This window comes from Scleropages formosus, chromosome 23, assembly GCF_900964775.1.
Source record: "Scleropages formosus chromosome 23, fSclFor1.1, whole genome shotgun sequence".
Classification (NCBI taxonomy): domain Eukaryota; kingdom Metazoa; phylum Chordata; class Actinopteri; order Osteoglossiformes; family Osteoglossidae; genus Scleropages; species Scleropages formosus.
In genome coordinates this window covers 7,907,897-7,923,930 of record NC_041828.1, presented here as the reverse complement: position 1 = coordinate 7,923,930, position 16,034 = coordinate 7,907,897, and the positions used below count along the sequence as shown (strand labels likewise).

The 16,034-nt window shown below is 45.7% G+C and overlaps 1 protein-coding gene across 3 annotated transcripts in view; it reads left to right on the top strand.

Annotated features, from left to right (window-relative positions):
• Window positions 1-16,034, top strand: part of LOC108933431 (inactive phospholipase C-like protein 2) — a 53,733-nt gene that overhangs the window by 31,592 nt on the left and 6,107 nt on the right. For all 3 annotated transcript variants that reach the window (XM_018750492.2, XM_018750494.2, XM_018750495.2), the window contains 2 exons: window positions 3,848-4,051; window positions 10,906-10,981. In XM_018750492.2, the coding sequence (XP_018606008.2) occupies window positions 3,848-4,051; window positions 10,906-10,981 (280 nt within the window). The remainder of the gene's footprint in view (window positions 1-3,847; window positions 4,052-10,905; window positions 10,982-16,034) is intronic.

The window sequence follows — 16,034 nt, the reverse complement described above, 5'->3', positions numbered from 1 at the left end:
CCCCTCCCCCTCTGGCCTTACGCCCTGTGTTACCGGGTAGGCTCCGGTTCCCCGCGACCCCGTATGGGACGAGCGGTTCAGAAAATGTGTGTGTGTGTGTGTGTGGTTGTTCCCCAGCTACAGCTTCACACCAACAAAGAAAGTAACAAACATGGCATGTGCTGTATATGGGGAAAATGATTTTTATCTGGGATTAAAAAGAAAACTGACTTTAGATTTAGTCGAAAGGTAAGTGAAATTGACAGATAAGACTGTAGTATGAGAGGTTGACACATTTTGAAATTAATGCTTAATTAACACTTTCAAAATGCATTAGTGTATCTGTGTAATCTATGTGTCCCTCTTGTTTCTTGCTGAGGCAATTCCCTCTGGCCAAACCCATTCTGGAATACTAATGAAGGATTAAAAAAAAAACAAAGATTTAAATAAATTCGAAACACCCAATCAAGGTAATATCTCTTCCAAGGATATCTTTTGAGAGAAGCTGTTAGTTAACTGGTTACTGCTGTAAAGCTTTTCATTTCTTTATGAAGCAGACCTTGAGTGCAATGAATATGTAATAATTCAGCGCTGCAAGTAGAAAAGCAGTATTCTTTGAGCCTTACAGCAGGGTAGGATCTCTGGCAAGATGTGTGTCTTGTGTGTGTACAAGCTAGCAATGGTACTGCAATGCAGGTAACAGGATGAGCACCCCAGGGGGTGATTGATGCGACACAAAAACCACTGTCTCATTCTCTCTAAGTGCCCTGTGTGTGTGTATGTATGAACCCTATGTGTCCTGAGAGCTTGGAGGGCTGTCTGTGTAGTGCTGTAAGATGCCTAGATGACTAAGTGACTGAGCATGTAGAATTTGGAATGTCCAGCTTGCAGAAACAAACACACACACACACACACACACACACACACACACTCTCTCATCCCCAAAAACATGCAGAGGAAGCAGCTAATTAGTGGTAAGTCTCTTGTTCGATCGTTCAGCTGGAGTTGTGCTGGAGACAGAGTTCTGCAATTACATACTCCCCCGTTTGTGAGTTTCTGCTTGCAGCGGCAGTGACTCTGAAAGCTGTCTAGCTGTTCAGGGTGTTGGAGGGCGCTGTGGAGCAGAGGTGGCGCCCCATCTCAGCTGATACTCAGGTGTATTCCTTTATGTAGATTTGTTGTGGCTTCTTTGTAAAGATTCTCAAGTGCTGATCTCCACCACAATGCTCGATATTCAAAAGTGCAGACAGGTTGTTCCATTGCACTGTGTAGCAGGTGAGACTTTTTTTTTTTTTTTTTTTTTAAAAACTGGCAGAATTGATGCTTTGTTGGCCTGATGCTGAAAAGACAGAGAATAGCATTCTGAAGGTGAAAGAAACCATGTCTTTATGAGGACTTGCCCCAGAAATGCTACTTATAATCTGAAGGTTGCCTTTTCCCACCAATTAAGACCCTTTGTGCATTATTATTGCTACTACCCTTGAGCATATCGGTAAGTATTATGCACTCATACATGTGGCCAACACCAGTGAAATATCCATATGCTCAGAACTGGCAGTGCAGTTTGCATATGGGCGATTTAAATGAATTATAACAACAACTTTGGCTTCTTTTGGCTCAGAGTTGAAAGTCCAAACTGTAACAAAGGAGCCCTAGCAAGGGAGGCCGAAAATGTTTTGATGAATTTGATAAAGCTGATATCTTACTTTTGGGTTCCCCACTCTCTGGTTATCCTGGTATAATTGTTAATCTCTGCCTGACAAAAGCTTGACCTCCACTGCAATGTCATCCAGGATGTCCTTTGCCGCACGGGTGCGATAAAGATCTCCTCGGTCTCATTCCATAAATGAAGAGCCATAAACTAAGGTGGTTGTATCGAGAATGGCAGCGCTTTGCCGATGCCCCACATACCCTCTGAGATCTCACTCTCGAGCACCACTTTAAAAGATGGTCTTTTGTGGCCACGGTTTACACTGTGGTTTATTTTTATGGAACTGTTAGTGTTACGTTTCTTTCCACGATAAGAGGGACAGCGAGGCCCATCTGTAAAATCCATTTTTTATTATGCCTACCCATTCTCTGTTTGTTTACATGTCAGTCCTGTGGCATATTTAACTCTGGGAGTCCTGTCTTTCTGTAAACTTCTGTTTTAGTGTTTTCGAAATGGAATGATTGTTGCGTCTTGGCAGAACAATGAGCTACAAGACCTCAGTGCTGAAAGGCTTAAATTCAAGCAGTCCGCTGAGGGCTGGACAGTTACATGTCCCTGTTAAACGATGAATGTTCCATGCAAAATATGTAAAAAGTAAAAGTGTCCCCCCCCCTTTTCGCTCTAACAGTTGTGTGTGTCCAACCGTCCATTTATTCATTCATTCATTATCAATAACTGCTTGTACAGTGCAGGGTTACAGTGGTCCAGAGCCTCTTCTGAAAGCATGGGGTATGAGGCAAGGTGCAACTCTGCTGCAGGCTGATCGCTCTCTCTCTCTCTCACACGCAGATATATATTCAGTGACCGCACTTTAGTGTCGTCAATTCATATGAAACACAAGGGAAAGAAACAAACAGGAAACCCAGCTGAACATGGGAAGAACATGCAAACTCCACACAGAATGGGTTCGATTCAGACTCTGAGGTGTGAGGCACCAGCACTCTGCAGTGTTTAATTCATGATCAGTTGAAGTAACTGTCTGTTTGTCATGGGATATTGCAGCTAACTGCTGTACCTTTATCATGCTCCTTGAAGGATTGTGACTCTTGCTGACTTGTCTGCCTCCAAGAACATGTTATAATTAGTTTAGCAAATTTGTATGTGTTTAGAGTTAACTTTATGATAACCCTGATGTGCCATCTCTTGGCATCTACAAGAGGTTTATAATTTTGCACCATTAATAGTCTCCATGTGGTGTTTAATGCAGAATAAATTCTGACAATAGTTGGACAGAGAAGACACGGTGGTTTTTAGGGTGACATTGGCACAGCGCATACAGGTGGAGGATAATGTGTTGTACTTGCAGCACATTGTCATCTCTCATGAAGCACATGAGCCTGTTTGTATTTCAACCCAAGGTGTTAATGTTGTGCACCCAGGTGTTACGCTTTAACTGGATTTTGACTATAATTTTTATTTATTTATTTTAGTAAATAAAAGTATTATTTTTAGGCAGTACCTTTTAGTGATGTAAGGAGCAGCTCTGGGTCCAAACACAAGATTGATGTGAGCTTTTTCCTTTGTTGTGGCTGTTTGCCATAGTTTGCTAAGGAGCTCAAATTGAATTGAATTTCTTTTCAATTTCCCACAAATCAAACCAGCGGTGCTCTACTCCCAACCACCTCCCCCACCCATCAGCATTTCTGTCAGCCCAGTCTAATCCACAGTAGTTGAGGAACAGAGGGTCTGGAATCAATACATGCAGTGAAGGGACTGTCAAGTCGAGGGATAGAGACACTGACATTCGCTATGGTGCTGCTGAGCTGGGTAGAACCGCATGTCCCCGATGCTTCCCCCATGAAGGATGGAGAGCTCACAGTGAAGCTGCGTATTTGTGAAGTATGTCTGAGTGTGAACTTGAGCTGTGCAGCCAGCACATGACTGGAAACTTGGACATCAGAAGAACTGAGAAACGGAGTTAGAAGACAGGGCAGGCTCACAACCAAACGCTCTTCTTTCTCTCTTTCGGCACCTCTCACTGTCCCATTGCCTCTTCACTGTGTTTTAAGTATACATCCATATAAACCTAGAGACTGTGCTTTACAGTAGGTAATTCTGTCGTGATTACAAGTCTGACACATAGTTTAGACTGACAGGTGACCGCTTGCTTGATCTTGCTCCCATCACCACATCTAATGCCATTCCTCCTCTTTCTAGAGTGCCATAGTGCCCTTTAAGGAGCTGTGTGGCCTGCCTGCAGTAGCCAACCTCATGCAGTGTGTCCTGGCCCTGTCAGCATGCCTCACTGGGGCAGATGGCAACCCCCTCCTGGTGTTCAACCTCAGCGACCAGTACCCCACCATGGAGCCTCAGGGCCTGCTTCCAGAGGTGCTCAAGAAAGTTGTTTCTTCCTACGATGCGGTAAGAACTTCATCTCGAGCCACAGAGCATCATGACTGCTTCTGACTTGCCTCCTCATGGAGGGTCCAGAATGGAAAACCAGCTGATTCTCAGTCTTGGTTATGATGTGTTGGAATGACCTCCCACTGTCCCTCAGAATTGCTGAATTATTCCTAGCATTCAAGAAGAGTCTCAAAACCCATTTCCTTTTGGTCTGTTTTCCTCTAAAGCTCCTGATAGCTTCTTAAGCTAGCCAGTTACCTGCTCTTACTTCTTTCTCTGTGCTATTTTATTTTCAAATGGCTTGTATCATTTGGTACTTGAAAATGTGTGTTAGCAAAAAAAAGGTCAGTCCACTATGAGTTCCACATACAGGGGAACAAAATTTAATTTCATGGAGACATGGAGTACAAGACTGTAGTACGCAGGCCAGAGTCTGACAACAATATATATATATATATACACACACACACACACACACACACACAATATACACACGCAATATAAATAATATTAAAGATTTACGTATAATGTAGAGTACAAAGAAAACTATACAGGACATATAATTTACACTGTAGCACTAGAGATCACAAAACACTAGACACGGTGGCATATAAACAAACAACAAATAAACAAGCTGTGTAAATGTCAAACTGTACTGTGATAATTGTGTGTCTTGAATGCACATTTGTTTATTTTGAGGTGTACGTTGCTTTGGAAAAAATATTCTCCTAAATGTAAATGTTCATAATGAGTTTCCCTTTCTAAGGACCACTGGTCAGCTGCCCTGTGGCAAACATGCCATTTGTCCCTTAAAAATCCCCAGAAACAGGATGCTTGATTGCGGTTGACAGTGAGCAGAAGCCTTTATAAACGGAATTCATAGATAAAGTTAACAGGGTACAATGGAATGTAACCCTCTGGAGGTGGAACGCTGGATGGAGCTGCTGGGTTGCGAGAACTCTCGCTGTCTCAAGTATTGTCCCAAGTGACCTAACTACAGCGCTCCAGTCTCCAAAACAATTTGGTGTAGGGCCTCAGAAAAATACAGTTAAAACCTGCGTGTTCCCACCCTTTGCCCGAGCACCACGATCGATCGTGGGACAAAGAGAGCTTGTGTTGGTTAATTGACCGAATATGTTGTGAAGTTATGCAAAGTGGCCCTTACATAATTCTACACATAAAGGCATTGTTTTTCTGTGCAGGCAGGGTGAGCGGGTGTGTGTGCCTCCACAAATACACAGCTCCAGCTGGGAAGGTTTATAAATAGAGAAGCTTTCAAAATGCTGAATTATTACATGATGGAATTTATTTTAAAGCTCATATACCATTCGGGTAAAGTGCTTGTGCTGCGGTGGAAAAACACCCGGTCACTTTTTTTGAGGTTTTGCACAAAATTATTTTAAGCAATCTTAAATTAATTCCTAACCAGTGAAGTTGGAAGACAGAAGCTTTTGTGAAATGTGATGGAAAATGAAATAAGTATAAATACTGGCTAAATACTTGTGTTCCCCCTAAATATAACAATTAGGGGAAGACAAAGTGGCCTCTCTGGCCCGGTGCCCCAGCAGTAAAGTAAACAAGTTGGGTTTTGTTTGTCATCTTTCTCTCTGCCATGGAGAGATTTAAAGCCCAGTGAGGTATGGGTCCAGTGCGATATGATAACCTGTTCAATGTTCCCCCTTTGCGCCAGTTGACTGGCCTGCTACACGACAGTTCTGTGAGATACCAAAGTGACTCTGAATCTCATGAATTTAATCCTGCGGCGACATCTCCAACAGCGGAACTCAAGATGCGGATATCGGAGAGCGGCGTGGGAGGGGGGGATCAACCTCAGTGATCCTGCACTGAGGACTGATCCCCCTCAAACACTTTATGATAGGAGACAGAATTTGCAGGGGGACCTGAGTCAGAGCATCTCACACACAATTTGTGGTAACTGTCCAAGTACTGGGGTGTCACTACTACCCTATGTTACCCTGTATGCTTGTGCCATTTGCTCAATGCTTTCATTTTTGATTTGAGCATTATCTGAAAGTCAGAACCCATTTACCATGTTTCACACATGGTCCCATGTGTCATTGCAGTGACATAAGAGAGCTACATGTGTACTACTTTTTCTGGCCTCTTACTTGCCATTGCTTTACAGTTGAGGTGCTGCATCGCTTGAGAGTGAGGAGTTACCTTCAGGTGAAGAGTCATAAGGACTGTTTATTCAGGCCTGCAGGGATTGACTGCCTTCTGTTCTTATCCTTTTCAACAGAGGTAATCAAACTAATAATTCACAACATTTAGTGTCTGAGGAATGAGCCCTGCTTTCCAGCCGCAGTGAGGTAGGAGACTTTTGGTGACGGAAAGAGAGAAAGAGGGTAAACTGGGGGCGAAGAGGGACTGAAAGCAGTGTTGATTAATTCTTCTGTTGGTGTTGGCCCTGTCCCTGCCACACACTGTGTGGTCATGAAACTGACCTTACTACCTCTTCAAGATGTGTCTGCATGTGTTTGTCAGCCCCAGGGTGCAGGTAAAACATCCTTAGAGGGCTTTGGATAAAGCAATGCATGTAACAATTGAAGAAGAATGCAGCTATATTCTTTGTGATTGTGTGTGTGTGAGGGAGACAGCGGTTGAAAAAGAAACCAGAGAGCAACCATTTGTCATTTCAAGACTGAATGAGGCAGCCAGTGATGTTGTAATAATCTCTGTGTGTGTGTGTGTGTGTGTGTGTGTGTGTGTGTGTGTGTGTGTGTGTGAGAAAACTCTGAGCATCAAAAGGACCCTAATATTTACAGGTTATTACCTGTAGAAATAACAGCTATTCAGTGATACAAGGAGGACAGCGATAAAGTAGTACAGAATGTAGAAGCTTGCAGAGAGCATGAGATGTCACTTTCTTAGAGTAGGGTGATGACGTGTCATCTGCATTTTGGGGAGAAACGGAAATAAACAAGAGACAAGCAGGAAACCCACCTGAACATGGGAAGAACATGCGAACTCCACACAGAATGAGTCCTATGCTGTCCTGGTGGTGTGAAGCAAGGGGCAGTTTCACAATGAGTTTCGTATTTTGTGATTGAGGGCTATTCATTGTACTGTGGAAGCTTGAGACTGGAAATCCTTGGCTCAAAAGTCAGCTTGAAAGAACCCTGTGAAGTATAGGCTGGGGGACAGTGGCATTATGGGTGGAGGGATTGTGGCAGCCGGTGGGCCAGCGGACCGTTACTCACGAGGACCCTGGTGTGTGTCACAGTCACACAGTACGTTGCAGCTGTATGCACATTGTCCTACAGCACCCTGGGCCAAGCAGTCATTGCGATCATCAGACATCACAGAACTCCACTGACCAGGGGGTCCCTCAGAGAGGGGGATGGGAGGGATGCTACCAGTGTGTCTCGAAGGATGTGGGTTTGAATTCTACTCCTGCCATAGTATCTTTAATCAAGGTACCTCTCTAGAATTAATACAGTAAAAATTCCCCGGCTGTATAATTGTGTAATCATCATAAGTAGTTTGCGGTACAAACCTTGTGCGTTTAGTCAGTTTGGAGAAGAGTGTTGGCTAAATAAATAAATAAATACAGTGCATACACATGGGCAGCTTGTAGCTTAGTGACTAGAGCTGCTGCAGCCTTTCGACCTAAAAGTTGCAGGTTTGAGTCTTACCTCCAGCTGCAGTGAGCAAGGTACTTACTCTAACATCGCTCCAGTAAAATTACGTAGCTGTATAAACGGGTAAATAATTGTAAGTAGCTTAACGTTGTAAATCGCTTTGGAGAAAAGTGTAAGAACTGTACATGCGTCTGTATCCTGGTATAGAGAATCCATCAGCCTTTGTTTATCAAAGGAATATGTGTAACACAGCCATGCGTGGCAGCTGTCTGCTTTCACATTTTTTCATTTTGCACATGCTCCCCCCCCCCAACCCAGAAACTTCTTTTGACTTTGCACCTCTTTTGTGTGGGACCACCAACCACTCAGAGGTTGAGGGCTGGGGTGTAGTAAGCGATCAGGTCTTGCAGATCCCGGGAAGCAGATTGGTGGTCTTGTAAACTGTAACCAGAGTTTCAAACTTGATATGGGCAGCTCTGGGAAGTCAAAGGAGAGAGACAAGGAGGGGAAATACATGGGAACGCTTTGGCAGGTTCCCTGCTGCCACCCAAAAGAAATCGCAAATACTTTGCCATTATGCATGTCAAAGTTTTCAGCCTGCAAGGTGCGTGAGAGAGCTAAACTGTGCGAAACCAGCACCCAGAGTATCCAGCTGTCCGGTGCTGGCAAGGAGCCTGGGCTGTGAATCTGATTGGATCACGGTGGTGTAGATGCCAGCCTGGCTCGTGCTCGCATGCCCCCTGCCTTGGTGAGATTCAGCCAGCCAGATGGCACACTGCTCGGGGACTAACGGGCAGACGCACGTTGTATGTGAAATCCAAAAAGTTCAGTCTTGTGTTGGGAATTTTCCAGTGGGAGACGTTGCCCTGACTACATGTATTATGTGCCATGAACTCATCATGTGGCTCAGAACAGTAAGAGAAGCTGTGGATTGTGGGTGCAGTGTGGTCTCTACTGACTGTGTGCGCACCCTGCCCATCTTAGAGCCAGAGGCTACAAGGCTGAACTGTCAGAGACTACATGGTAAGCTTGTTTCCACATGGTCTTCCTTCCACATGGGCCTTGGGGTGTCTCCTCCACTTACTCCTCCCAGCAGGGGGGGAATGCCTTGACTTTAAACACAAAGCGGGGAAGTCGCAGATGTCGTGCTTTTCTGACCTCCGCTCACCACATTTTTCTTCTGGGAGGTCGCAGAGCAGAAAACGGCCCAATCAGCATCTGGCTGGAGATCACAGTAAAGTGAATCAGAGTGGCGTGTGGGCAGGGTGTTGTGTGCGCTTCCTTTCCTGTAAGAATAACATGGCGCCCCATGCCTGGTTCAAAGTTCTGCGAAATGCTACAGCCTGAGGTCAAAGGAGAAGGAAAAATTTCCTACTTAAACTCTGTGTGTGTGGGTCTATTGTGTTGAGCCAGGATGCGGCCAAGGTTGTTTGTTACAGTGGTCCGAGGTCATTCCACACGTCCTGTGTTTATGAGTCAGCCTCCTGGTGCGTGCCTTGACCTAAGGGTAGCTGTGGGTCACAGGGGGTGGGGTGATGAGCAGTACGCTGGGCAGCGGTGTGGGGTCAATCCCTCCGACGTGCATGGCGTAAGTTTGTTGGCGAGTTGTGTTGGGAGACAACGTGCTGACTTCAACAGCTGCAGTTAAAAAGCCTTTTTCTTTTTTTGTCTGGTACACGAACCTAATGCACTGCCTTCCATCGTACGGCTCTGAAGCCACCGGATGCCTCTCTGAGGGATGCAGTAACACAAAATAATCTTGCTTGTTCAGCTTTTTCGCTTAGAAAAAGTGGCGTGAGCCCTACCCTTTTATGAATACGCAAGTATGTGTGATTTCGGTGATAAATCATTCCTGCAGGCAGGGCGACCCAGTACCACCCAGTAGAGAAATGAATTTTTAATAAGGTGTTTTGCTCCAGATGAGAGCCTGCGCTCATTACGATCCACTGTTTGCCCTCTTGCTCACATGGCAGTTTCCCCACAACACACTTTTCTGGCTTTGATACCGAGAGCTGCGTTCAAATGTTCAACTCCACTGTGCCCAGCTAGTGACGCTCTGTCCTCCAACAGATTTAATTTAAAATATCCTACAATTTGTGTAGGAAAGCAAACAATCGGTGAAAACACCACTGAGGATGAGCAGCACGCGCACACACAAACACACATGCTGGCTGGGAAGAGATGGAATCTGAACATTTGAGGCAGCAGGTAGCATAATGGTTAGCGCTTGACACTTTGCAGTCAGGAAGTCCTGCATTTGAATCCCACTCCATTTATCAAGATACTCACTCTGAATTGATATAGTAAGAGTATCTTGCTATATAAATGGTTAAATGAGTTGATTGATCTGTAAAGTTATCTAACACTGTCACCTTGGACAAAGGTGTCAGATAATATATAATAAAGAAAGGTCTCCTCAGTTTTCTTGACATATGGGTTGAGTGTTTCAAGAGATCAAATCATCAGAAGCAATAGAGAGCTATGAATGAATGCCAAGGAGATGTTTCAAGAAAGTTGGTCATTTCCTTAGTCCTGCATCAGAAGAGGTCTCAGCAAACTCATGAGAGGGGCGACATTACCCTGCCACCCCTCAACCCAGATCTTCTTTCTGCCGAAGTTGTGAGCCCAAGGCGGCCGGGACTGTCGGCAAGCGGCAGTGACCTGTGATTCACACGGTCACCATGTGACCTGTGGATTGACCTACGAATGAAATGGAGCGAGGGAAGTGTGTGGGCAGTTATCGACCGTGGCTCCGAGGGGCATGTGCTCCTCACTGTATTTGTAGCATGACTGTCTATGGTAGTTACTCAAGGAGTCTGTTCCTATCCATCTCCAATATGTGTTTTGTCCCTTTTAAACAGGATGGCGAAAAGGTGGCTTTAAATCCCCCAGGAAAAAGCACCTTGGCTGCAGTTGGCTGTTTGTGTTCTGGTTATGGCCTCTAAATAGGAAACCATTTTAAATTTGATAAGAAAAAAAACATTAGTGTCTGCCAGCAGCCTTATCTTCTCTTCAAGATCATTAATTACTGTTATTATTTTGTTTAATGTCCAATTGAGCTTGAAATTGCTGTCAGGCTCTCTGCAAGGGCTTTATTCTCTGACACTTAGTGAAGGTTGTTGGTCTAGTTGGAGGAATGGATGGTTTGTCCAAGCACAGCTGTTAAGATGCAGTCTGGGAAGATTACTGTGGTCAGTTTACCATGCGGTACGTCGTGTTTCCATCTGACTCATCCCTGTCTGTGCCTCACTTGGTTCTCCTGTCTTGCAGATGCTCCAGACCAGCAGGGCCCTGATCGAGAGTGCTGACGGTGTCTATGAAAGGATTCTGCAGATGCAGAAAACAGGTGTGTTTGCATGCATGCGTGTTTTTTTTCCTGTTTGCCTTGCACATCACAAGTATGTTCCTTCTCTTTTTAACCAAATACGACATTTGTTGGATAGTGTATTCAGAATATGTGCTTTCCTTATTGGTCTTTAATTATGGTTTCCTTTTAATTCCATTATCTGTTCATGTCTCTTGGAATTCTTTCATTTCCATGTTATATACACTTTAGTTACTTACTGTTTGTTTTACTAGTGAACAGATTGGACCTGAACTGGGTGGTGGATGGGAGGGCAAAGGGGGTGAGAGAGTACATGTTTCCTCGGAATACATGGGTAGCTTAGAAAACTAGAGCAAATGCATCACATCACAGACTATTAAATATTTTCAATAAATGGGGGGAATACTCAAATGACTGGATGCATTTTACTTAAAGGAAAAAAAATTGCAAAATAGGAAAGCATTCAAGAAGTTGGAGTAAATGTTAGCGAGTGTCATCTCTTATAGGAATTGCACCTTTTATGGGTGTTTATCAGGCCCATCCAGTCGGGAAATACCCAGAAAGAAGTGCCGTTTTGAGGGAACCAGAATGTTCTGTGCGAGCTGTTTGAGTTGCAGTGCATGGAGCGAAAATATTAAGCGGAAAGCAAATTATGTAATTTTCCACGAATTAGAGGCGTGCCGAAGGCCCTGAGGCGATGGCAGCATCAGACTGGTAGACGAAAGTAGATGAGGCATCCCGCCGACAAACATGCATCAAAGCATTATTAGCGTCTGTTTTCATCAACCTCAGGACAACAGAATAGTTCTTATGTTCTTTTGCATTTATGAGTTGTGTGGGGTGCTTGGAGGGGTGGTGCTGGAGGTCATCTGCAGCCTTTGTGTAGTTTAACTCAGGCAGTGGCTCCTAGTTATTGACTGTGTGCGTGCGTGCGTGCGTGCGTGCGTGCGTGCGTGCGTGCGTGCGTGCGTGCGTGCGTGCGTGCGTGCGTGTGTGTGTTGGGATGGCAATGTGACCTGGTGATTGGCTGGCAGCCGAGTGGAATAATCAATACAATTTGCTGATCTGCTGTGGCACCCGGGTTCATGACTTGGCCTCTAAGCTCGTGCCTATAAAATGTACATTTATTGGACCTCCCTCTAATAGCTCACCCTCTGTCATGGGAACAGTAGCTTATCTCACGAATCCCTTTTAAAGTATTCACTAAATTCTTACTCGTAACATGAATGCAGCATTTAGTTGATAAAAATATGCGGCTGGAGTTCATCCACTATCAATAACGGCATGTCCAGCGCAGGGTCGTGGTGGTCCAGACAGAGTCCATGGCAAAAGCGTAAGGTGTGGGACACCAGTCCATCACAGCAGATAAATGATTTCGCAAGTTATTTCCTTGCAGCCAGAGGTGTTCTGCTGAATGACTCTGAAATGGGTCAACCTGTCCACTCGTCGACGCACTTTACCTCTTTCCAAGCAATCACCCCCCCAACGCTTGGCTCTGTTTGCATTGCATTAAGGGGCTTAGTCCAAATACTGTGTGGTTAGCTGCATCGCAGATAAGGGATTTAGTCGTTATTTCTCCCTTGGTCTTTGGCTGATAAATGGCGTCAGCGAAACAAAGCGCTTGGCATGCCGCTCTTGACTCGGCTCTGAGAAGCGCCGCTATGAATTATGACTGTGGACGCAGTGTGGCTAGTGGCGAATCGCAAGACTGGGACCGTAGTTGGACTTGCCATCTGGTAAACAAACCCAGCGGATGTGTGGAGACGTGTAGCTGCAGAGGGAGAACGGAGCGATGTTATTGTAACAGGCGGGGCGATGCGGCTAAGCTGTCCCGGCAGAGCTTTCTGGGCCGGAGCTCCAAATCGGAGCGTTCTCTCTGTCACAGAAAAGAAAGTAGCTTTAGAGAACACAATATAATCTGGGGAAGCAGAAACAAGCAAACTGTTTTTCTTGTTTAGTAGTTGACTCCACCCATTGGATTGCTGTCATCCCCCAAAAAGAAGCGTGGATTGTTTGAAGTGGCCGTTGCTGTTGTGGATGATGATGGGTGAGTTGGCTGAACCACACTGCAAAACCACCCAGATCCTTGAGTATTATGGATCTTTAGAGATTTTTGAATTCCCTTCTCAAGCCAGCAAGCTTTCTACTTGTGCCCTATGGGCATGATATTTCATTAATTTATTCGAGTCCCGCTTGGGGTGCCTTGCGACGGACTGGCGTCCTGTCCCGGGTGTGTCCCTCCCCCTCCGGGTCCTTGGTTTTACCTGTAAATTGAGAAGTGCGCTATGCGGCCAGGCGCAGGGTGCTGTGCTATTGTATGAAGTCTGTGTGGAGAAGGTGAAGTGGAGGGTGTTCTTACGGGCCGCTGCGTGTTTTCCGAAAAGCAGTACGATTCAGGGCGACCTGCCAGCTGTCCCTCGAACTTCGAAGATTCTCCGATAGCTGGAAGTCGGAGACACGCCGAGTGCCTCGTGGTTCGTGTGTGTCTGCCATCGGGGGTGGTTTTCAGCCTGGGGTGAGACCACCTGATGTGAGATGAAATGAGTTGGCCCCCACTGGTGTGGGAGGGGGTCCTGTGTCTCATCAATGAGATGTTGTGCGGGACTCTGACCGCTGGATTTAACACTTGATTACCGTGGGGCTACGTGGAGAGCTGTACCTCCCGCTCTTCCAGCCTCTGCTTGTCGGAACAGCTCATCTCATTAGTGATCGTGATGTTAAAGCTCAGCAATATAGTGTGAACAAAGTGTCTTCCGTCCGTCATCAATCACCGCTGTCCAGCGCAGGGTTGCAGTGATCGCATTGGTCCAGAGCCTCTCCAGAATCATAGGACATGAAACAGGGTACATTCTGCATGGGGGACCAATTCTTCCGCTACACCTGATATTTGTACATGAAATATGTTTTTGGCTAATAGTTCTTTTTTCATGTCACACAAGATTTGTGGATTTTGACCTAGTTGGAAGCTGTCAGCCTGATGAGGTCACATAACGCAAACTGTCCTCCAAGGATGGCTGAAGAACGGACAGCTTCCCGACATACATTTTAGCACAACACTCCAGTGCCGTAGCCTGGCGTTGCTAAGCAACCCCAGCTGTGCATCATCTACTAGACTCATGTTGTATAAACGAATGCGTTTGCTTTACCCATGTGCCGCTGTTTGTTGTCAGACTGTAAGTGTGTGTCAGACTGTTTAGCTGTGAACAGATTTACATGAAATATTTTGCGATGTGTGCATTCTTTCTGTTGGTGTGAAAGTAACGGTAAATACACATATGTGAGCCACTGCCAAGAAAATGCCTCAAGGACTTAAGATCCACTAATTCACTCAGTGCTCTTGCTGTGTACCCACATGCAGCAATATCTACTGTACAGCAAAGGAAAACGGAAATGGATGTCTTTAATATTCCAAACTGTTAATTTTTCAGAAATCTTTAATTTTTCCACTTCTGCGGTTTGGGGTCTTTGTTTCACCAGAGGGTTACATAACATTGCTCTGAACACAGTCTTCGGGGGCTGTCAGCCCACAACCCATAGCACATTCAAAGACGGTCTGAGCACCGTCATCCTTTTCCTCATCGCCATGGAAACCATGATGGTGTGTGACACTGAGGGAGAGCAGGGAGCGTGCGGCTGGATGGAGCATGCTCTCATCTACATTCTGTGGTCTCTCTGGGGGGGTGGCAGCTCGGTGCCTGACCCTCTTCTGGTGCCCCTGCTGGCTCACGCCTTTTACTGGAGCAGCAGCAGTGCCCAGGGGAAATACTGTGGTACGAATGATGCTCCCACAAGGTAGCTGTGCAGCAACATGAGCAGACCGGGTCTGGTCACTTACCTTTCTCACAGTGTTCCCTTTCTCTCATATTATTATTTTAACACATCTGTGTCAGCTTTTCTAAGGACACTCAGATGGGCTACGTTGTTGTTGTTGTTGTTGTTGTTGTTGTTGTTGTTACCATTAATGAGTATTTAGTTGATTCCTTTGTCCAAGGTGACATACAAGGATAAATACACTGCACTGAACTACAGTTATTCATCCATTTTACAGCAGAGCAGTGCAACACACGCACCCCTTCATTTAGACCGAGGAAATCGGAGCACCTGGAGGAAACCCGTGCACACCCAGGCCGAACATGCAAACTTTCACTGACCGAGCCACATTCGAACCCACGCCTACACAACCCAGGTGCTGTAAGGCAGCAGTGTTACCTGCAGCAATGCTGTGCTTCCCTAGCGTCAGATACGGTTGGATTAAATTCCTCCATGATGTAGCTAACGTGATTTACGTTTGAATCCAGAGAAAATATTTAGTATGGGGTGCCAGGGAGCATAGTGATCAAGGTACAAACCCTGAACCGATGCAGGGAGAATACCCTGCTGTATAAATTGGTAAATCGCTGTACGGTAGATTATCCAACAGCGCAATTTGCCTTTGACAAAGGAATGAGATAAATAATATAGATGCCATGTCTTAGGTATAACAAAGTAAACGTTATGTACTGTGCCCAGTGATTACCCGTGGTTTTACTTTGTTTTATGGTGTGGAGCAGTGTGTGGCCATTCCATTTAGTTCTTTGTTTACTGTGTTTAAAAATCATCATCAGAAAAAAGCTGTTCAAGAACAGAGATGGTGTTGCGGGGTTTGGGTGGAGGGTGTGGACACAACGTGCTCCCAACAGCAGCCGTTACGCAGTCAATTTAACAGGGTCAGTACCGTGGTAGTTGTTATATACAGCATCTGGTGACAACTCCCCGGCCTCCAGAGGGACCCGTCGATGGGACGGGACTCGGCTGTGCCTCGGATAAAGGCAGCGCCGGGCCCAATTTCGCGAAGCCGCTTGCAGGGATGTGCTCCTGGCCACTTGCCGAGAGGCCCGGAACACTGGAGCCGCTCTGTAGCGAGAAAGTTTGGGAGAGAAGGGCGCTGTGGCCCTGATCCCATCCTTGCAGTGCGCAATAACCAGTGTCGTGAGCAGCAGAGTGTGCGTGTGGTTGGAGTGCACAGTTGCAGACTCATAGCTTCATGGGGAAGTGTTACCAGTTTGGACACCTCTACACAATGAATCCACAAAAA